Below are 24309 nucleotides of genomic sequence, written 5' to 3' on the forward strand. Positions count from 1 at the left end.
TTTTTCAGGAAAATTTTCTATTTTACTAATTTAACATTGGCTCTTAAATTTAGATACATTTTTATTTTATAGTTTCGTACAAACATAGTTAACCTCACTTTTATGTAAATATTAATATATTTCAAAAGCATCACTTCATGTCAGTTTCTGAGGAAGTGATTCACAATAATAAATTTTGAATTTTACATCATTCCCAAATAAAAACAATTTTATTTGGGAATGATGTTTATCATGCCTTTTTCGTTTTTTCATCACAGAAGTTAATTTAATTTTATCTGACATTTCTTTCTAACCTATATCAGTTTTTCGTATTTCGATACGTTTCAAAGTAAAAATGTAAATATTTGAATTTTCCACTCTTATTTGCTTATTTCCGGTCAAAGCTGTGGGTTTCAATATATGTACAGGGTGTCCTTTATAAAATAGTCACAAAATTATCATAGAAATGTTTCCACAACTAACTCATGAAACATATTTTCCTATAAAAGTTAATTGTTTTGTAGCAGTTTTATAGCACTGTTTTTTAAGGTTTGTATAATCTTCATAAAACTATTTCAAGCTTATTCCATAACTGCTGTCCGTAGCTTTATTCAAATTATTTCATTGAAAGGCTTTCAAACACAATTTTGTTTTCATTAGCATATTGTCACTTTGATGCTAAATTTCCAACTTTTTTATAGTATGGTATATTTACTACAATTCCAAAAGAATAAAATTAATGTTATAAAATCAAACTGCTTCTGCAAAAATATATTTGCTGTCGCCAAGAATAACATTGATTTTAGAGGTCATGTAATGATGTATAGTTTGTCAGTTTTATTTGACTAGCGTCCTAATAACTATATACCTAATAATGTCGTGTAATATTGAACTTCGGAAAATTTTTCAATTTTTTTCTTACTTACTAAAAAGAGAAAAAGGTTATTGATGGTTGAAATCCGTCTATTTAATTGGAGCACCATGTATATATACCCTCAAATCACCAGATCAGAATTCCTTTGAAATTTAACATTTATAATCGATGGACGAAACTATTTAGCTAAAATATTCTGATCGATAATATTTATCCATACTATACGTGAGAAATCATATCTTCATAGAAGCACTTTTCTAGAAATCTACAGCTTTAAAAGTAGTCCGACTCTGACGCAATACCATCACTCCTAGAACTAAGTGTTTCTTAACAGTTTTATAGGGATAACATAGTAGCTGAAATACGTTAAAATGCTTGCTATTGACATCAAATACCACGTTTATAGTGATATTTACAGCTGAAAAGTACATAGATGTTATAAGTTTATATTATTTAAAACAATCTGAGTTAAGTTCGCGATTAGAAAATCAATACATCGACAGAGTGAGTTTTCGTATGATTAATAATCTTTTTCTTAAACATGAATAAAAAAGTAGCGCACTTAAATTTTGCTAATATTAGACTATATTTGTCAATAAAATTATATTCGCAGTGAAAATTATAACCTTTGAAGCACAAACAATGTGTTCAACAGTACGAAAATTAGCTTCAACTTTTCTATTTGTTAGTTTTTAGTTGGTGACATATCTATTACATTTTCCTCGTGTCCAATATAAAATTACTTCTTGCGCCTTTAAGGAAACATTTTGAACACTTATTTATTTTATAGTTATCGTTTTGGGCTGCATTATATTTTTAATGATCACTTGGAACTACTAATTGACTCTTATAAAACTACATTTCAATTATTTTATGAATTTCTTTACAAAACTAATTTTTAAGAGTGTTAGAACTGTCGAAATGTTCATAAAACTGTTTCATAGTGTTTGTAATAGGCCTTACAAAATAATAATAAAGACTATAATGTTTAATAAAAAGGTGCTCATTTCCTACTTATAGCTGTTTCATAAACAAACGAAACGTTTTCGCAACTATTATAAAATATTGTTGGGAGTTCTGATGTTTGGAAAGAGTGCTTGTTTTGGATGTACCCTACGCCAGAGGTTTCAGTTATATCTTTCGTTTTAGTATTGAATGTTGATGTCGAGGGAAGTTGAAAACCCCTATCACCCCTCCCATGAATCCGTCCTGGCATATAACTGTTATATTGTTTGTAAGCCTGTTGATTATATTACCTACAATACAGTACTTCTGCAACTCATTGGGCTTCAATTCTCTCGACAAACGGTGTATGTGAGCCTGTTTGGCACTTTCCAACAAAAGATTGTTGCCAAAGTTCAATATTTCATCAATATTTTCTCGCGTCCATTTGTTGGGGTGTTTTAAAATTGAGTAACAATAAGCTGCTACGGACATGCATATCCCCTGATTATTCCTCACTGATGTAGGAAAACTGAAATCACCTGAAAAATTAGGGATTTGATAGCAGCAACTACAGTCGCATGAAATTACCTTGATGCATGGTACCCTCCTTCGAACCAAAGAAGAAATCTTTCAGAATTGGCTGATTGATATTGGTGAACGAATGACTCTCGAGTGTGCCTCTCTTGATCTTTTTTCTCTTTGGTAACGATTTTTTAATTTCTGAGTCTCTTCGGAATTTCTGAACATACTTGCTGACTTCTGGTTCGCCAGCGATATCTTTTTCTGAAGATGGAAAATCTTTACTTTGATAAGAGGTCGCTTGAGAAATCTACAAAAAGTAATAAAAATAAACATTCAGGAAACTATAATTCTTTATACAGGAAATGTGGACAAATAATCATGAGGTCTGTTCAAATAAATATAGTTTACAAAAAATCTAAAAAAACCCACTTTCATAGCATATGAAACTGAAAAGTAAAAAAAATATGGTTTTAAATGAATATAGTTAAAAAAAAACATAAAACACGCGTTTATAGCATATGAAACTGAAAAGTAAAAAAAACCATAGTTTTAAATAAATATAGTTTAAAAAAATAAAAAACAAGTTTTTATAGCATATGAAACTAAAAAGTAAAAAAAAATATAGTTTTAAATGAATATAGTTTAAAAAAACTAAAAAACACTAAACTAAAAACTAAAAACTTTTATTAAACAAAAAACTGGAAATTACAAAGAAATAACATACAAGCAACAGCCAAAAAAATAAAAAATTGAATTATCAATAAAAGCTGAAAATTCAAAAATATCATTAAAGAAAAAAAATGAAAATTAAAAGATTCCAAACCAAGTTACATCACGACGTTTCGATTGTTAGTATCCACAATCGTCTTCGGGTGATAACTCGAAGTTAGTATCCACAATCGTCTTCAGGTGATAACCCGAAGATGATTGTGGATACTACCAATCGAAACGTCGTGACGTAACTTGGTTTCATTGATAATTCAATTTTTTATTTTTTTGGCAGTTGCTTTTATGTTATTTCTTTGTAATTTCCAGTTTTTTGTTCAATAAAATTGTTATTTTCGGTTAATCTTTTTAATTTTTTTCAGGGATTTCACACCGAACTAAAAAGTCAAAAATGAGCTTGAAACAATAACGATCGAAAAATACTAGTGTTATTGTGAAAAAAGCGTGGGCTCTAGATATACAAAAAATATGGCACAAAACGCTCACGCTTTTTTCACAATAATACTAGTATTTTTTGATCGTTATTGTTTTAAGCTTATTTGGAATTTTTTTTTAACTTTATAGTTCGAAGTTCTTCAAAAGCGTGTTTTTCAGTTTTTTAAAACTATATTTATTTTTCACTTTTTAGTTTCATATGCTATAAAAGCGGTCTCTTAGTTTTTTGAAACTATATTTATTTTTCACTTTTTAGTTCTAGTCACTAGTATTATAAATCTTCATTAGACGGCGTACGAATGTAAAATTTCTCTGAAACAACATAATAAAGTTTGAGGTCTATAGTAAGTTGAATTCTATAGTAATACTGAGATGCAGGTCTCCAACAGAAGGCGGACAGTTGTAAAATTTGTGTAGAAGTAAAGAGAAAATTTGCAGTAACAATTTCAAAAAACAATTCAGTCTTGATGTTTTCATTTGAAGTTAAATTCAAAATATTAATGGACTAAGAATATTTTTTCAGTGAATAATTTCATTTTTTGAATGAATCTTTTTCGATTTTATGAAATATTTAAGTGACTGAATTTTTCAGGTGTACAATTTACGATAACGTTTTCATTGTTGAAATCTATATTCTGGTTTGCTTTCAAATAATTGAATTAGATTTTAAAATGTATCTTTGGTTATGTTCAAAACTTTCTGTATTAAATCACGGGTAATTGAAAATATCTAAATATTTCATCTCTAGTACAACATTTCGCTAACACTTATGATTTTTGAAATCCATCTTTCATTTTCATATTTTTTTGAACAACCTATCAAGGAGGTTACATACAGCGCCATCTGCCCGCGAATAGGTAAAGCAATAATAATGTCAATAATTCTGTCAATACAGATCCCGAACTTGGGAGTTACAAGCAAACAAACATACAAATATATGCATACATACAGGTGAAGCTAATATGAAGCATGTAAAAATAAGATGAATTTTAATTTTTCTCATTTTTTTTTAATGAATTCATCCATATCAATTTTGTCCCCTTCAGAGTCGTTCCTCTCAGATATAATACACTTGTACCAGTGTTTTTTCCAATTCCCTGATATGCACTTTTTGGTATGTCTATGAGCTCTCTCTGCGGTTTGGTATTTATCTCCTCAATCGTCGCAAACCCCGTCCTTTCATGGGTTTCTTTACCCTGATATGCACTTCTTGGTATGTCTATGAGCTCTCTCTGCGGTTTGGTACTTATCTCCTCAATCGTCGCAAACCCCGTCCTTTCATTCTTCTCTTTGCCCTTGGGTACAAGAAAAAGTCGCACGGGGACCAAATCTGGTGAGCAGGTGCAATATCCTGATCCCAAAGCCACAAATTCTTTTTTCACAATACTGGACGTTTTCATTGTACTGCTTTTCGCCAACGGCGCATAACTTCAAGATCCTTATTAACCGTATGACTGCTGATGCATTATCCCACGGTAATCGAAGAAAATAGTGAGCAAAACTTGGCGTGCTTTTTTTGGTCTCAGTTCTCCTGGGCTCTGGCATTGGGACTATTTGAACTTTGGTTTAGATGTCACAACCATGATTCGTCACCAGTTATGAAACTTCAAGCAAATCTGGATCGCTGTTGACGTCATTCAACAATTCCTGAGAGACGTTCATGCCATGGTCTTTTGGTCAAAATTCATCAATTTTGAATCAACCTTCGCTGCCACACGCTTCATGTCCAAAAAGTGCATGGCTTGAACCAATCGATACGCTAATATCTCAGCAACTTATCTAACAGTGATTTGACGATTCTCCATAACAATTTTCTTCACTTTCCCAACATTTTCATCGGTTGATGATGGCTAGGGCGTCCACATCTTCTCGAACTTTTGTGAAAAGCTCGTACCATTTATAAACATTTTTCTGAATCAGAGTAAAATCACTGTATGCCACTGTCATCATTTAAAGTGTTTTTGGTCACTCAATTTCAATTTCACGCAAAATTTGATGCAAATTTATCGACCCACTTTTTTCGATAGCAGAAAATTGCCGAACACTCAAAATACTTCTAACTTTCATGCCTTCCACAAAAAAACTGAACTTTTAAACAGCTGGAATTGTAAACATATATTCGAGACGAGTATACCAACATAGAAAAATTTAAAAAGTCACTGATCGAATGTACGTAGCCCTTGAAATTTGAACATTCACTTTATTTTTTGAACAGACCCCGTATATAAATATATAACTCCAAAGGGAGCTATTTCAAAATTGATCTGAATAATAACAACATCGAACGAATATAATGTTATTAATACAACAAATTGTTCTTCAATGCCAATGTGAATTTTATTGTGTTGGGGAATTGTTTAATGTCATTCCTTATGGCATTAAAATTGAAAAAACAAAATAAAAAAATCTTTCTTTGTACAGAAATATGCACTACAAGCATTTATGCTTGGTTAATCTCTGTACAGGATAATATAATCTGTAATAATCTGTAAAAACAATATAAACTATAAAATGTTGGTGACTTGTTTATTTTGTGGTAATTCATGATCACTTTAAAGAAATGACACACTGTTGTCTAATTACCACTAGTTAATTTTATTTATATAACCGGTTTCGGGTGTAACCCCAAGTATAAAACTGAAATATGAAGTTTAAAAAACAATTATATCAGGAGTTTCCAGGTGAGATGTAAGGCCAGATAGTTGAACAACATGTAGTTATATGAACCGGGGTGTCAACTTTAAAATTCAACACTGAAGATTATAGAGGTTGTTCATCTTATGAATTCAAGAATGGAGATCTACATAACTCGAGTTGCTCGTTTAGGGATATATATTTCTGGTTGTTCAGACTTGTTCGTGCAGCCTTACGTCAAATTTTCTACCGGTTTCGCCTGAATATACTGCAGAGCATTCGCCAAACTCTATTCTATCTCGTTTGGGTTTTGCATTAAACAGAGCTCTGCCTAAATTATTATTACTGTTGATATTTTTTTATTCAGAGAAATAATTTTGAATATTTTCTGAAAGTTTACCTGTTAAGTTGATGCTACTATACTTAACTATATTGTGTTTTCGGCAGTTTGGGTATAATTTACTCATAAGTGTTTTGTGAGCTTTACCTGATATTATCTTTTCTATTAGAGAAATTGGTACCTGATTGTTTACTGCAATTTGCTGAATTATTTTTAGTTCACCCTGGAAAGCTTGTGTACCATCAATCTAAACGCGGAAAACTTATGTGAGAGTGGACTGAAAGAGTCAAAGGGAATTACAGTCTGTGAAATTTTTTTTTCCGATAAATATTGAATTGAAAACTATTATTGAGTCTTGAAATATTAAAAACTAAAAAGTTAAGCTTTTTGTTTTGTTCGATTTCTACTGTGAATTCAACTTGGTTATGCAGACCATTGAGAAAATTTTGAAATTGATTAATTTTTCTGTTTGAACCATCTAAACCAACCAGTACGTCATCAACATATCTGAACCAAACACAATATGTTTCTGAGAAAGGGATGCGGGTAGCTAGTGTGTCCATGAAAATGTCTGCCAAAATGGGACTAAATAGTGAGCCCATATGGAGACCTGAGTTCTGTGGATAAAAATAATCATTATATCTCTGTTTATATTTTTATTCAGGCATGTATCAAGGAGTTTGCAAAATTCGATAGTTATACAGGGTGTAACTGAATAAGTGTAAAACATTTAAGGAGGTGATTCCTCATCGAAAAAAAGATAGTATCTTTCATATAAAGAAACTTCATTGGAGCATTCCTTGTTAAGATAAAGCCCCTTAAAGGGCGTACATAAAATTTTTATAACAATTTTTTTCACAAACACTGAAAAAGTTACAATATTGAAATTGACCTGACGTTTTGTAGTAACAAAAATATACTTATCCAGTAATTTATTTGGTTTACCACATGGTTGTAAGGGGTGGAAAATGCAACCCCTAAAATGTATTTCCAATGTAACTTTTTGTTTTATCCTTTGTTTGCCATTTAAAAATTCATTTCCGATCGCCTGTTTCAATCTAAACAAAAAATGTCTCTTGGGTTTTTTGCCCAAAATAAACCAGTTCGCAGCAAAAAATTATTTTACGAACAACTACAGAGATACATCGTCATAAATGCGAACTGTATTTATTGTTATTTTGTAGTTAGTACCTTCATTGAAGGGTGATAAACAAAACTAATTTATTAATAACAAAACACACAACATGTAGAAATCATAGTAAATGTTCGAAATGTCTACCTTCAGACATTACGCTTGCGTCTAGACGTCAGCGCATTGAGCCACGTATTCGCCCAAATATTCCTAGAGTCTCTCTGATTACCCTGCACGCATCGATGATGCGGTTTCTCAAGTCCTCTACATCGCGAACAGGAGTACGATAAACCAAATGCTGTAAATGGCCCCAAATAGAGAAATCTAGAGGATTGAGATCCGGAGATCAAGCGGGCCAGTTCTGTGGTCCTCCTCGACCTATCCACTGATTTGCATATGTTTCAGTTAAATGCTGACGTGCTACTTGACTAAAATGGGCGGGAACCCCATCATGCATAAAAAACATATCCCTTTTAACGCCCAAAGGAACTTCCTCCAGCAGTACTGGATGCACTTCTCTTAAAAATTGAATGTATGCCTCACCATTTAATCGAGGAGGTAGAAAATGAGGCACAATTAAATCATCCCCATTAACTCCGAGCCACACGTTAAGAGAAAACTGTTTTTGGTGGTTAGTTTTGACAATAACGTGAGGGTCTTCATCAGCCCATATGTGGTAATTATGAAAATTAATAATCTTGTCCGGAGAAAAACTACATTCGTCTGTGAATTCTATCGTCTTCAGAAAGTCACAATTTCTTCTAATCATTTCCAGCATCCAATTGCAAAATTTGAAACGGTTTGGAAAGTCTCGCGGTAACAGTGCCTGTACTCGTTGCAGATGGTAAGGGTATAAGAGTTGTTCCTTTAAAATTCGAAATATCGTCATATGATCAACATTTAGCTGGAAAGCAATCTTTCTAGTACTGGTAGTAGGTTGTTCTTCAATCAAATTAAGTACTGCTTCCTCAAGCTGTGGTGTTCGTACTTCTCGATGGCGACCACAATCCTGCGTTCTTTTGTTGAATGAACAATGTTCTCGTAATCGTTGATGAAGTCGAGCAAATATTCTATGTGAAGGATACTGCCGTTGAGGATACATTTCAGCATATCTTCTAGAAACTTCTAACCCATTCCCCTGCGACAGACCGTAAACGTAATGCATATCAGCCATTTCCTCATTTGTGTATGCCATTTTGATAACAAGTGAATTATTAAAGTAACAAATTAAGAACAGAACAACAACACACAATTAGTATTAATTCAATTTCGGAAATTCACAAACTGACAGCGTCATACCAATTTAATTGTCACTATCGCTAATAGCGACCTACTAGATAGATTAGTTTCGTATTTTCGCATTTATGACGATGTATCTCTCTGTAGTTGTTCCTAAAATAATTTTTTGCTGCGAACTGGTTTATTTTGGGCAAAAAACCCAGGAGACATTTTTTGTTTAGAATGAAACAGGCTATCGGAAATAAATTTTTAAATTTTTAAATGGTAAACAAATGAAAAGACAAAAAGTTACATTGAAAAAAATTTTAGGGGTTGCGTTTTCCACCCCTTACAACCATGGGGTAAACCAAATAAATTACTGGCTAAGTGTCTTTATGGTAGTACAAAACGTCAGGTTAATTTCTATATTGTAACTTTTTCAGTGCTTGTGAAAAAAATTGTTATACAAATTTTATGTACCCCCTTTGAAGGGCTGTATCTTAACAAGGGATGCTATAATGAAATTTTTTTGTATGAAAGATCCTATTTTTTTTTCGATGAGAAATCACCTCCAACTGTCCAACAGACATTCGTCTGTTGGAATGTTAGGAAACATGTTATTTACGTCGAATGATACTAGTTTAATATTATTTTTGATATTCATGCATTACTGCATATTTCGTGAAGATTTCATTTTTTCAAAATGAAATACACCCATAGTACTCGCCTATATTAATTTCAAATAGACATATACTAAAAAATCCTCTTTATAATCAGTTTTTCAAATTCTTTGAATTCATCTCTGTGACCCAAAAATATAATTTATTATGCAAGTCAATATTTATACAGTTGCTCTTTGATATCTAAAGTCAAAATTTTGTCTTATCGAGTATTTATTGAGAAAAGTCAGTATTTGTTGCAAAATTATTTTTTTCTTCCATGTAATAATTGTGGAAAAAATGAGGAATATTTTTCTATTGAGATTTCAATCACAAATTCGCAAATTTCCAATTGAATTTTCATAGTCGATGCAAATAAAAATGAAAAGGAAGAAATCATACCATTGATAATTTTCGCCTGAAACGTTTAGTTAAATAATTTTCAAGTTGTCCTAAATTGGATTCTTCAAATTCATCGTCAAAAAATTTCTCCCCCAGATCTTTTGTTTCTTTAACTTCTGCAAAATCTTGTTCCGTACCTTCCACGCGTTTGGTACTTTTTTGCTTTTTACCACCTTTGTGTCTACGTCCACCAGCGACTTCTTCGTCGTCCTCCAGTATATCTTCTAACTCTTTGTGTCCTCTTTTTCGCTTCTTTTTCTTCGTCTGAGGATCTACTCTGCAATAAGTTGAAATTGAAAACAATATTTTCACAGTCGTTTTAGAGGTTACTATTTATGGCAACTATTTTGAAAATGGTGGAAATCAATTGAATCTGTATAATAATAATAACTTTATTCCCAACGTATACAGATTAGAGTACAATTAAAACAAAATATGTGAACAAAGTGGTTTGGCGATAAGAGCAGAGCTCTTGTTTCGCGCAAGAAGCGCAAGAATATGTAAGTACATAAATATTTGTATAAAAGTAAGTATGGCCTTCATGGAGTAGAAACTACAAAACATTTTAATAAATTTGTGAATTTGGTGTTATAGTTAAGCAAATTATATTTCAGCTTGAGGTAAAATAGGCCGATTGAATACTAGACAACAAAAAGTAAGAAAAATAGATAAAACCTTAGACAAATATTACAGGTTCTATAAGAATAAAATATTAATGTACAATACAAATAGATAAAATCTTAGGCAATATGGATGAGTTTATGCTACTTACAATATGATACAACTTTGGGATAAATTTGACTAAGACTAACTTATTTCACTCTAACACTCTAACAAGTCTATTCAAAATAAAATATAAAAAGTGGAATGCATAGAATTGAAAAGGAATATTTTCCGGAGAGATAATGTTTTTGGGAAAACGCTCTTCGGCTTTCTACTCCTTTATCATTGAACAAAAAATGTGGGAAACTTTCGTCGAAAGAAAAAAAAACCGGAATAAAAACTCCATGAATCTATATGATGCATACACGTTCCTTTCAGAAACAAACTGGAAAAAATCATTTTGAAACAACTACCTTTATATGGACATTGAATTAAACGAAAATCAGTTTTTCTATTCAGTCTGTACTGCAAACATTTATTGGATGGAATTGAAATATGTGCAAGGTGTTTCCTAACTTCGATATGAAACTTCAGTGGGTATTTGGCTAGGTCATTTTAAGAAAACAGTTCTCATGAATATATGTCTGGAGTTGCTTCGTTTCCGATATACAGGTCGGTGAAGTTAGAAAAAATTGGTATTTATAAAATATCATAAATATGCTTACATCGATTTGGTTGAAATTCGCATCAGTTATTTAAAGTGATAAGGCGCTTATTTAGCCCAAACTAGATTGAAATTATTAGGTCCAGTGGAGTCATAGTGGGCACCACAGCCAACAATATTTTAAAAAAAGTACGCCACTGACTTGCTGTTGAAGTTTCAATTTTTTTCAGAATAATCAACTAAACATATAACTTTTTTGTCGCTTGTGTTTTATTCCTATCTAGCTTTGTTTTCGAGAACAAAAATTGAAGGCACTTTACATATCATGAACATCTGCTTTGGAGACCAGCTTACAGTGATAGCGCTGTCATATCAGCGAAAGTCAGAGTTGTCAATTAGCAGTGATTTTATGATGAATAATTTCACTAACGCTGAAATGTCTGACATGCACTTTATTTATGGATTAGCAAATGGAAATGCGGAATAAGCACGGAGAATTTACCAGGACAGATATCTTAACATAGTAAGTCCATATTATGTGAAACTAGGAGTTTTAATGAAAACGCAGGTGGTGGAAGACCAGAAACTGTAACAACACCTCTTACTGGAAGAAGCTATACTTGATGCGATAAAATAAAATTCTTCAAATAATACCGGGAAGATTGCAGTGCAGCCGGAAGTCAGCCTAAAATCCGTATCCATATGGATAGTTCTAAAAATAAACTACCTATACCCATATCACATACAGAGGATCCAAGCTTAATTCGATGGCACACAATAATACATTTTCACCAAATATTTTATTTACGGCCGAAACACATTTTTCACGAGATGCTTTAATGAACTTCCACAATGACCATTTTTGAACCGAAAAAAATCTCCACGTTATTAGGGAAAGATATTTTCAGCACAAAGTTTTGCTGAAAGTTTGGGTAGAAATGATTGGTGACAACCTAATTGGCCCATTTTTCCTCCCAGGAAGGTCAACAGGTGAATGCTACACGGACTTTTTGCGAGATCATTTACCCATTTTGGTAGAAGAAGTACCGGTACTTGTCGTGTTTATACACGACGGGACTTGAGCTCATTCTAGTGTTCTTGCTCAGCATTTCGACATCACCTACCCCAATCGTTGGGAAAGGCACCACCCACTATTCCACACTAGAAACCACAATACCGGAAATTACTTCACGATAGCGTCTAGTCAGGCGAATTTTGAAACAGCTCAATATCAACAAGGCGTCTTAAGTACGATGACGGGAACTTCATCAGGGCCAGTGCGCAAATAACTCGCACCAGTATTTTGCAAACTTTTCAACCTGTCTAATAAGAAAGGGGTTTTCCTTCTTGTTGAAAGATTGCTCGTGATCAGCCTATTCCGATAAAAGGCAAGGAAAATCTTCCAAATAACTATAGAACAGTAGCTTTGCTATCAGTGACATCAAAATCAAGGAGAAAGTCGTAAACCACCATATCCTCAAATATTTGGAAGACTTCAATATCTTGAGCGATTTCTAAGGACTTCGACCGTGTGTGGCATGCAAGTTTTCTAGCCAAACTTCGATGCTATGGCTTGTCGGATCATTTTTGTGTATGTCACTTCAGCTTCCTGAAAGAACGTTTCCTACAAGTGGCAGTCGATGGTTTTCTCTCGAATAATTTCACCATCAACGCTGGCGTTCCCCAGGGATTCATATTCTCTCCAACCCTCTTTTTATTGTATATCAACAACTTATTGAAAAAAAAAAACAGAATTCAATATTTTGCTTTGCTGACGACAGCAATCTTGTTTCGTCATTACATTTGGATTCCAGGACATCGGCTACGGAGGCACATCTTCACCGGCATTAGGAGGTTGCATATCTTGATATGGATCTAGAAGTGATTTCGAATTGGGGTGAAAGTAACCAGGTTCAATTCAATGTTACAAAAACCTAGGAATTGTTTTCTCCAAGAAGATAAATGTCTCAGACAATTCCGCTTTCTGCTGATAAGTTTGTTGGGGGTTGAAATGGGCACAATCGTGTCGCTGGAATTGCAAAGGCTGCTTCTCGAAAGCTTGGAACACGGTTCCGAACCAAAAAACTGTACACACCTCAGCAATTTTTGATGCTTCATAAAGCTCAGATCAGACCTTCTTTGTAGTATTGGCACATTTGATTCCACCAAGAACAGTACATATCAGAAATACGAGACAAATTATGGCTGCTATTCGTTTTGAGGTTCAACTCAAAACGAATAGCATCTGGAGAACTGCGTTTATGTGGAATAAACTTCCTGAGAGAGTTTTTATAAATGGATTTCATCTCTATGAATCGCTACTTTCGCATATACACCGCTCTGAGAGCGGCTCAAGGATTTTTCTGTAGTGCTTGTGTTTTGTCCTTGAAAAAATTAGCCAGCTCGCAGTCCTGATATGAATTCTTTAGATTTCTATTCATGGGGTCATTTGATGGCTCTTGATTATAAAATTCCTGTACTAGATGTGAATTACTTGAGGAATTGAATAATTGACAATTGCAATATCATAAGGAATACTCCAGGTATGTTTGAACGTGTCAGAAAATCAATGTCAAATCGACTGCGATCGTGTAATTTATCAGAACTTGGATAGTATGCTCAATTACTTGTAGAATTGGCCGCGGTGGTAGTGCGCCCGACTCACGATCGGAAAACCGTGGGTTCGATTCCCGACTCGACCAGATATTTTTCTCGAGATCTGGTTGAAGCTGGAAGCTGCAACCGTGTAAGGAATCACACGTTAAAAGGTAAGACCTCGTTAGTCCTCAGCTCGCACAAGTTTCCCAAATTCTGAGAGTTTTCGTTCATATGGGGGCGACAGCTGAATAACGGAAAAAAGTATTTTAAACAGATTTTAAGGACGGAATCGTTTATTTATTCCTGGTTTTTATTTTATGTTGTCCATGGATAATTTTTTTTCACGTAAACGAAGTTTGATATGATGAAAACACAAGCGACAAAAATCTAAAAAAATTAAAAACTACAGAAAAAGTCAGTGGCGCTCTTTTTTTTCTCAATATTGTTGGCTGTGGTGTCCACTGAGACTCTACTGGACCTATTAATCTCAGTCTAGCCAGGGCTAAATAAGCGCCTTATCACTCCAAATAACTAGTGAATTTTAACCAAATAGGTGTAAGTATATTTTATAAATACCGGGGAATACCGGGACATATGTTCATTAGAGTTTTTTTCTTAAAGCGACCTAACGAATCACCCTCTAAAGTTTCGTAACGCAGTTAGAAAACACCCTGTGTAGGGATGCTGCACAATGTGTGATTCCATATTGAAAATAGTTGTATTCAAATAGTTATTTGTCTCTGAAAGAAACATTTTCATAGACTCACTCTCAGCTATGAATTCATCAATTTGGGTTCCTGTATTCCTAACTTTTTTTGGTAAAAAATTATAAGTAAGAGATGAAAAAAGGAATGAAAATTTCTGTTTTTTAACACTTGTATAGAATAGAATAGAAATTTTCATTCCTTTTTTCATCATGATCTCCTACCACATAGTAACGGCTACATCCATCAATTTATTGAAAGAAGTAAGTACAGCTAGACAAGCCACATACTACTTTAAACTAAAAATGAAGTACCATCAATCATCGCAGAATTTATGGTTCAACCAAGAATGCCTGAGAAGAAAAAATTACCCCGAAGTACATTAACATCAGAACCAGGGCAAAAACACCAGCAGCGGAGAAGGCGACAATGAAGGCACAAGTGATCTGGCTAAAAGAAGAGTGCAGTAAAAAATATAGAAATTTTCATTCCTTTTTTCATCATGATCTCCTACCACATAGTTAACGGCTACATCCATCAATTTATTATAAGTAAGAGATTTTGCATAACTGATTTTTTCCATCAACAGATTTGTAATTTCATATTTATTTCGAGTTATATAGATGAATGAGTCAATGTTGTTAATATAAATTTTATTTTATAAATAATTCATCTTTGAAAAGTGGAAGGTTCAACATGAATGATAGTGAGCAACCATTTTCTTTTGAATATTCATTACACATGAACAAAGTAATCAAATAATTGTCAGAACTTTCAGAAAATTCAACCTGTATCATCATCACCATCATCATCATTCATCAACACCAATGAACGAGAGGAAGTTTGTAAAATTACAAAATAATTTCCTTAAGTATGGATCAAAGTTAAAAGCGCTTTCAACATTACCAAAACCTGCCCCTTTAAATGAGGTCAATACTGTTAACATTTTATCATATTTTTATGAATATCCAGAAGTTTCCATTCGCAGTGCAGAAAAAGATTTAGGTGTATCACATGCTTCAATATAAGTAATTTTGAAAAATCACGAAGTGCATCCGTATAAATTTACCAAAGTTCAAGCTCCCAAAGCAGAAGACTTTCAACGTAGAGTGCATTTTTGCGAACCTCTTTTAATACATATACATGAAAATCGGGAATTTTTGGAGCGACGAATCAAAATTTACGAAGGATGGTATTTTAATAGAAGGAATAAACATTTTTGGGCTGGTCATAATCCTCATCTGACAAAAGAAATGGGTTTTCAAGAAAAATTTGACTTGAATGTTTTCTGTATTTTGAAGAACAATAAAATTAGCTTTTTCATTCATGAAGACTTACTAAATGCAGAAAGATATCTTCAAATATTAAGGACAACTTTTACCGATTTCCTCGAAAATATGCCTTTAGAAAAATACGAGTATAAGAATTCGTGGTTTCAACTGGACGGAGCGCCAGCACATTCCACCCAAGAAGTTTCCAGGAAACTTTACGAAATGTTTGACAATCGTTGGTTTAGGAGATCACCCGAACTCACGCCACTTGATTTTTTATGGGGTGTTTTAGAAGAAAGGGTGTACAGTGCTCCAGTGCCTATACCAAAAAAGAACAGCGACAGCGAATAGTGCGGTATATTGAAGATCAGGAGCCTAATAAAATTGAAAAAGCAACTACAAATCGCGTACAAAAAAACATTTCAAAACGTTTAGAATGTAATGGACATCATTTCCAGCATTAATTGTTGAAATGGGATATTTTGTTTACACTTCTGTTATTTTTATTCATCCTAATTCTATTTTTTTCTGTACTTTCACATTTTATAGCCCATAAAATCTTACTTTTTATTTAGAAATGCCTGATTTTTGGTACAATTGTTTCCTGGAAACTTTGAGCCATAGTTAAAGAAATTATTTTGTAACCTAATAACCTAATGAACTTCCTCTCGGATACATTTAGGATACATTTAGTTGAATTTTCTGCAAGTTCTGACAATGATTCGATCACTTTTTTCGTGTGTAATGAATAAAAAAAAAATCTGTTTAAAATCTGTTTTTCCATTAACCAGCTGTCGCACCCCTACGAACGACAACCCTCAGAAGTCGAAACTTGTGCAAGCTAAGGATTAACGAGGTCTTACCTTTCAACGTGTGATTCCTAACACGGGTTGGACGATAGCAAATGAAGATCGATCGTTCAGACTAGGGCTTGAACCACCGACCAACACGGCAGTCAATTCGAGTGAGTGAACAAATCACCCACGCCGAACCGCTTGGCTACCGAAGTTCATAAGAACTTCATTTGAATAATCGATATTTGTATTCATTTTGGAAAAGGAACACCGTCGATAACTATTCGAAAATTACTTATAAAAGTAGCCAAACTGTTATAAGCTCAATCACTCCACTGCTACCTAAAACCAAATTCTCAAAAAATTATGTTTTCAGAAGAAGTGACTTTATTAAAAAAACTGCATAATTTGGGTATAGAAACATTTTTCATCATCTTTTAATTCATCGAGTAATATACAGGAGGTTTCATTTGAAAGAAATGAACTTTTGGCTACTTTTATACATAATGGAAATAATCGTAACTTCAGCACGCCCTGTATAATATCAAATCAAATCAAATCAAAATATACTTTATTGTCCGATGATTTGCATCTTATTGACAAAGTCCAAGAAATACACTGTTGATATAAAAAAAGTACTAAAAAAGTATAAATGTAGATATAAAAAAGTTCCAAAAATGAATAAATATAAATATTAAAAGGATTCGCTGAAATACTCCTCCAAACTATAATAGGGTCTATCCACAAGTAGGTTCTTGTGGATAGATGTGGATGAAGGTGATTTCTTGGTATTGGTTGAATATTTAGGGTTTGTTCGAACTATCATAAAAAAATCAGCTTTTCATGAATTGAGTGTACTGATGTACTTAAGTTCAATTAGGGCTCTGTTTTGGACCATATTTAGCAAAAATAATTTTTTATCTCGAAAACCGATAGATATAGGTATAGGACATTATCAACAAAAAAAGTATTATAATGAAAGACCGATTCCAAAAATGTGTTGACATACAGGGTGTTCTGTTTGAAAAAATAAAGTTGCTTGGACTTTTTGATAGAAGTGGCAACGCCGCAATGCTGAAAATTTCAGGTCTATAGAACAGAAAATGGAAATGTAAAATATGCAGTTTTCAGAAAAATCCTGCGTTCCGTTTACCATAAACGTCTATCCTAGCATCAACCGTGACTCATGCTGCATAACCAAAAACTTGTTATTTGAGCACCTTCCCCCACATAGGGTAATGTGTTGAGTCAGGGTCATTTCCCCCACACATTCTCAAGTCTCCATTTGTATAATATAATGGCTTTGTCGAAATGCCTGCTACTTGAAATTGGAACATAATTCTCTTCACTCGAAACAAATTTCGCTTATGCTACGAATACTGTGGTAGTTAGGACAATCTCACTGACACCCTTTCGTGATCCGTCAGTTAGGGAAGCTATAGATTATGCTGTAGACGACCCCTCCCGATGTAGAAGGCCCACTCTCAGACACTCTATCGAATGAGGCCCTCATGTCCCCCGTTAACTGATGAACAATGTTTTCATCCAAACATCTCAGCCAGGCAGGGGTTCACCATGAAGGTCGGTACTGATATCTGAGGACATTCATGCCGTCATCCTATGATCAGTTATGACCCATTTGTCCCTCTGACAAGCGTCAGTCGTAAGGGTAAGGGAGCCAAGCTCCAACCTGTTTGAAATCAAGATGAAATTGGCCCTTTCGCGATTGTTGTCTGTAACACTTGACACTTAAACTCTTTCTTCCTTTGAAAATAATCTAGATAGTATGACAGCTCATATTTACAATTTACATGAATACATTTTATAAACTGTAGTCGTCAGATATGTGTTTTATAAAGGTGGATGAACACCGTGTTAATATTTCCAAAAGTGTGTTTTATAATCCTGGTTGTTATTTGAACAGCAACAATCATTTCCAAATGCAGAAAATTAGAGGCAGGTTTTGAAATACATTTCATTTCTCTTCTCAAATATTTTTTTACTGACTCGTTATTTGAAGCTAGTAGACCATACTCTTTCAACAGTCAACAAAATAATATACGATATAAAATGTACAACATACATAATATACAATGCAATATACAAAATAACAGACGCTATACAATAGCGTTATCAAGCGTTTTCATACAATTTGCATAGTAGACACAGCAATTTAATTATGGTGAAGGCGATGGTGTAGGGGGAAACTGACTAGAAAAATGTTAATAATAATAATAGTGTTTATTTTCAAAAAGAAACAAATTACGAAAAGAAAAATGCTGCCCAACTTTGATAATATGCAAGAAAGATCATTGAAGCTTCAAAAAGTTGTGCATCATTTATATAGTAATATTAATATGGTATAGAATAAAACAGAAATACATGTAATTAACATTAACATTTGAATGATGATTATATATTATAATATTGACATAGGTGATATTGAACTAATTTCATAACATTTTTGTTCGTTGTTTGTTTGCCACATGTAACCCATTGCACATCCTCCCGAGGAGTTGTCCTCCTAGGTCATCGTCCATCCTGTCCTTTCCAGACACCAGCATAGGACATGCCTGACAGTTTCATCTTCCTCTTCACACATCCTGCATAGAGGTGTGTCCATTAGCCCCATATTATGGGCGTGTTTCCTTAGTTGACAGTGGCCAGTCAGGAATTCTACTATTAAGCGTAGATTTTTCCTGGTCATCGCCAGATATTTCTTCGGCGCCAGCTTCCCAGGGTCGCCCAGGGTGATCCTAGCAAGATTCCATGGGAGCATGGGTGTAACGTTTGACAAGTTCCGCAATTGTCAAAGTCATCAGGTCGTAGGTGCCACTGGGTCCTAAAATTCTTAGTCCAGCCACTTCCTTGGCTGAAGAGTCAGCAATGCGATTACCTCTACTCCTGTCATGCTCTTCAATCCACCTCAGTATAATGTTAATATCTACCGAGGCTTTGGCTTAATTGGCACTCTAGTACTAGCCCTGAGGTAACACGTTGTTTGTTCAAGGCTAATAGGGCTTGTCTGCTATCAGTGCAGATTGTTATGTTTTTGCCAGAAATTCCTTTTCTGGTTATTTCTTTTGTGGCGATTGAGATACCAGCAGTTCTATTTGAACCTCGCTGGTATTTTTTCCATTCCCCACTTAATCCTTAGGCTTAGTGATCTGGAGTACACTCCACATCCTGAGCCTTCTTCGGTTTTTGAACCGTCTTTATATATGCGTATTGCATTTGTAGCATTTTATTCTATGTTCTGTTTCATTTGTATTTTGTAGGATTTATTGAACACAAACCTGGGTTCAATTGCATCACTGGTTGCCTGCAGCAGAGGTTGCGCAGCGAGCGCTACTCGCCTTAGGTTCAGCCTCAATTGACCCTTCCTACTTCGAGGTTTACACCAGCTGTGCGCAATCGTAACATGGCCATTACCGCAACCTCCTTAACGTATAGGTCCAGAGGGGTTAAAACAAAGATGGATTGTCTTAGTCAGATAAATGTCGTATTTAGGTGATTTGGTTTGTTGTAGAAATTTTAGGTTAATGAGGTTATTGAATATGTTCATATCGATAGTGTTTATTATCATTGTTTTACAAGATATTTAAAAGTGATGTAACATTTAATTGATTTGAGGTGTTGTGGTAGTAAATTGTATATTCTTGTTATCCCGCTGAGCGTCGGCTGGCTGTGTTTTCGCAGGTTGGAACTTTCATGTTTCTATTTTTTATTCGAGTTTCATAACGGTGGTCGGTGTGTGTTAACTTGATTTTATTTTTTTGTATATACATTAGAATTCATTTGGAAGAAAATTTGTTTTGTATCAAGAATATTGCTATCTGAAAATGGCTCGACATATCTCATGTTCTTCTTCAAAATTATTCTCAGTAAGTTATACCACATAACCTCAAAATTGTATTGATAGAGATCCATTGTATAAGATATAAGAATATAATATAAAGTCTCAAATTAAATCAATTTTATTACCCCAATAACCAAAAGTTTCAACAAGAACATTCATTTGACAGTACAATTATTGAAGACACATTGTTCGAATATATGAACAGAACATGTCAATAATAACTCATATTACTCAACAATAGGATTTCATTGTTGAAGTCTATCGTGCCTTGAGATGAGACCGCAGATCCGGCTCCTGACCTACACGACGGGGCTACATGTATCACTAATACATCGCGTATTTTTTTTTGAATATATTGAAATTCAAAATAACATTTCTATTAAAATTAAAAGTGTCTTATTGTAACAAAGAATTCTTATGATTTTGGAATATCTGGATATCATGGTTATGTGAATCAATGAAGTGTGGCAATTCATATTTCAATTCGGTCTCTTGTATCTCGTGAGTTTTATTTGCTTTACATATTCATCAGAGTTGTCTTAAGGTGCGTATTCACCAAAAAAAGCGAGTACGAGCGAGCATGAGCGAGTATTTGTGTATGGTTGCTCGTGTTCGCTAGTGTTTGCTCGACATATTGCTGTCTCGTCCACATCAGAGCGAATATCTTCAAGTTCGTAGTCATAGTTGATCCATTTACTTTGTACGAGCACCTTTTGATGTACCGCCTTCTTCTCGATCTTTTCTGAACGCGAACAAGCATACGTTCGCTCGCTCGCTAGCCCGTACTCACCAGACGATTATTGATGCAGAATGCTCGTTCACTCTTGTTCGCTCGTGCTCGCTTTTTTAGTGAATACGCACCTTTCCAGTAAGGGTCTAGTCATTGTCATGATCATAATATCAAATTAAACCTGTGAATATCTGTAGAAGAATTCAATATTCAGTTACAATCATATTCGAATATTCAAATTCATCAGTTTAATTCAATTAGGGCAGTTACAATGATTAGAATTGTGTGAAAGGTGAGGGATAACTAGATGTTAATTTCATTGTTGTCAGTTTAATCGCTGTTGGTAAGAAGCGTTTTATAGCTGTAAATTTTGTTTTGCTGGCGTAGCTTTAAATTTTTTTTATTAGATCAGTTTGAAGAAACCGACATAATTTGAGTAATTTTGAATAACTGGTATCATCCATAAAGAAATATTAACAGTTTTTCAACATCTATATAGATGATTTGAATACATAAAAACTGGTTATACTACTCTGTTAAAAATGAGGTTAATTTTCATTTTGCTCAACAAATAATTATTTATTCATCAATTTCTATTTTTCCCTCCAAAACACCCCCCTCAGATATAATACACTTGTACCAACGTTTTTTCCATTCCTCAAAGTAGTTCTGATATGCACTTTCTGGTATGTCTTTGATCTCTTTTAGCGATTCGGTTTTCATATTCACAATCATCGCAAAACGTCGTCATTTTATGGGTCTTTTCAATCGTAGTAACATGAACAAGTCACAGGGTGGCAAATCTGGTGAATACGGTTGCTGGGGCATGATTACGGTGTTGTTTCTACGTACTGCTTCTCGCAAGCGGCGCATAACTTCAAGATAATACCCCTAGTTGATCGTACAATCATACGACCATGTGTCAAAAACTCTTGATGCACTACGCGACGGTAATCAAAAAACAATGAGCAAAACCTTGCCATTTGATCGAACTTGGTGTGATTTTTTGGTCTGAACTTTGGTTTTGATGTCATAACCATTTACACATGATTCGTCACCAGTAATAACCCTCTTAAGAAAATCTGGTTCGCCTTTGACGTCATTCAACAATTCCTGATGCTCATGCAACGGTTTTTTTGGTCAACAGTCAGCAGTTTGGGAGCAAAGTTCGCTGCCACAGGCTTCATACTAGAAATTTCTGAGAAAAATTGCATGGTATGAGCCATCCGATATGCTGACATCCTCAGCAACTTCTCTAATGTTGATTCGACAATTCTCTTCACTTTCTCAACATTTTCATCGATCGTTGATGTGCTGGGGCGTCTAGAGCGAGCGTAGTCATTCACTTCTTCTCGAGTACAATCGCCAAATGCTACTGTCAACGTATCGAGTGTTTCTTAGCACTTAATTGAATTTTTTACCCAAAATTACTCACGCAAAACACTCCTTACTAAACACTCCTTACTTTTATGCCTCTCACCAACAAACCCCACACAAGCTGAACAGCTGAAACTATGAACATATGTTCAAGAAGAGTGTTTCAACATAAAAAAGTGAAAAAATCTCTAATCGAATATACATAGCCCACGAAATGTGAACATTCATTTTATTTTCTAAAAAGCCCACGTATCTTTGGAGTAGGTATATGAGATTTGACTTTTAAACGGAAGTTAATAATGACTAATGATTACTGTTGTTAATTTCTACATTTTTGCTCCATTTTGATTTTTGTCCGTTTCTTCTGAAAGATTATGGAAAAATGAATATTCGATGTTCATACGTATAACATTTTTAGTTTCAGGAACTGATAGGACACAAATACCTGGCAGTGGTTGAAGAAAATGAATAACCGACCTGAGAGATGATGATTCCGTAACTAGAATGTATATTAAATGGTGACGTTCGAGAATAGTTTTTCTATGATTCTAAATTCATTGATTATGAATCATTCGAAGGTTGAAAAGACTTTGATGAAATTGATGGAGTTATTTCGTTATAACGTTATATCAGGAGTATGTGAGAATAAGTGAAATTTATTTCAGAATCAAAGACATTTTGTTTGATATAATAAGGATTTCATGTATTGTATGCCACCGGAGAGGCGGCATACAGAATTCCCACGCTCTGGTAAAAATACTAAACCCTTGTCGCTTGCAACATCGTAGGTCTCATACCTACGATGTTGGAGGTAGATATGTGTGGCAGATAACCGATGAAGAAACAACATCTAATCCAGCACATGCAACGCAGAAAACTGAACCAGTGAACCAGTGAACGGAGTGAACCAACCAACCTGAACAAACAAATTAATTCCCACTAGTCATAAGCTCCGGAAAGGTGCATACGATATGCCCAGGTTTTGGTAAAAATATCAAACGTTCGACTTTCATATGAGACCTACTAGAGTAAGATCCCAGGGCCCCCAGACGTTACTTATTTTTGAAGTAACGAATTTTACGGTATTGACACTCTTCTATGTGTTTGAGAGTGTGTGTGTACTAACTGGTTTGACTAGACGTCCCGTTCACAGGTAGCAGGTAGAAAAGGTAGACAAAAACATAAATTTTACTTTTGTTAAATTCGAAGTGCTGATTTTTATATATGTCGCATAGAATATTATTAAAAATAAATATTTCATATTGACAGACCGTTTCTGTTGGCGGAGATTCCTCCCAGACGCTTGAAACCTCATAAAAAAATTATCGAACTTTTGTTATATTCGAAGTCTTCTGCTTTGTATATGATGTTTGGGGGACTATTTTAAAACCTTTTGTGTACAGCCACACCAATCCGAAGGGCCAAACATTCTCCCAGACACAATAAAAGTTCCGCTGTAAGTGCGAGAGTAGGGGCATTATGCAAGCGCTTGAGCGTGAGCGAGAGCAATATATTGTTTTCAGAACTACTCTAGTAGTTATGAGGTGTTTAGTTGTTCAGTGTGTGTTGTGCTTCTGTCGTTATTGCGTTTTTCAACTAAAGTGAGTGGAATAAAAGTATGTGCAGTGCTTTATTTCTAATAAATACAATGGCAGAATTATTGAACTGTGTTTTTTGTAATAATTCTGGGGATAAATTGATATTTTTCACTGAAGAAACATTAAAAAAGTGTCAAACTATCTTAAAACTTAAAAAAGAACATAACCTAAAATTTGAAGACGTTGTTTTACCAGTGGAATTGTATGAAAATGGTTATCATAGACAATATTATAAATCATTTACT

General features: G+C 34.2%; 1 protein-coding gene across 2 annotated transcripts in view; it reads right to left on the minus strand.

Annotated features, from left to right (window-relative positions):
* The window catches only part of LOC111512305 (uncharacterized), a 105215-nt gene that overhangs the window by 67055 nt on the left and 13851 nt on the right, over window positions 1–24309 (minus strand). For both annotated transcript variants that reach the window (XM_074183588.1, XM_074183587.1), the window contains exons 5-7: window positions 9867–10143; window positions 2387–2627; window positions 2110–2337 (exon numbers count right to left, since the gene is read on the minus strand). In XM_074183588.1, coding sequence (XP_074039689.1) covers window positions 2110–2337; window positions 2387–2627; window positions 9867–10143 — 746 coding nt within the window. The remainder of the gene's footprint in view (window positions 1–2109; window positions 2338–2386; window positions 2628–9866; window positions 10144–24309) is intronic.

This window comes from Leptinotarsa decemlineata, unplaced genomic scaffold (assembly GCF_025532065.1).
Source record: "Leptinotarsa decemlineata unplaced genomic scaffold, Ldec_3_MD MMD2_tig00026340_RagTag_RagTag, whole genome shotgun sequence".
Lineage (NCBI taxonomy): Eukaryota > Metazoa > Arthropoda > Insecta > Coleoptera > Chrysomelidae > Leptinotarsa > Leptinotarsa decemlineata.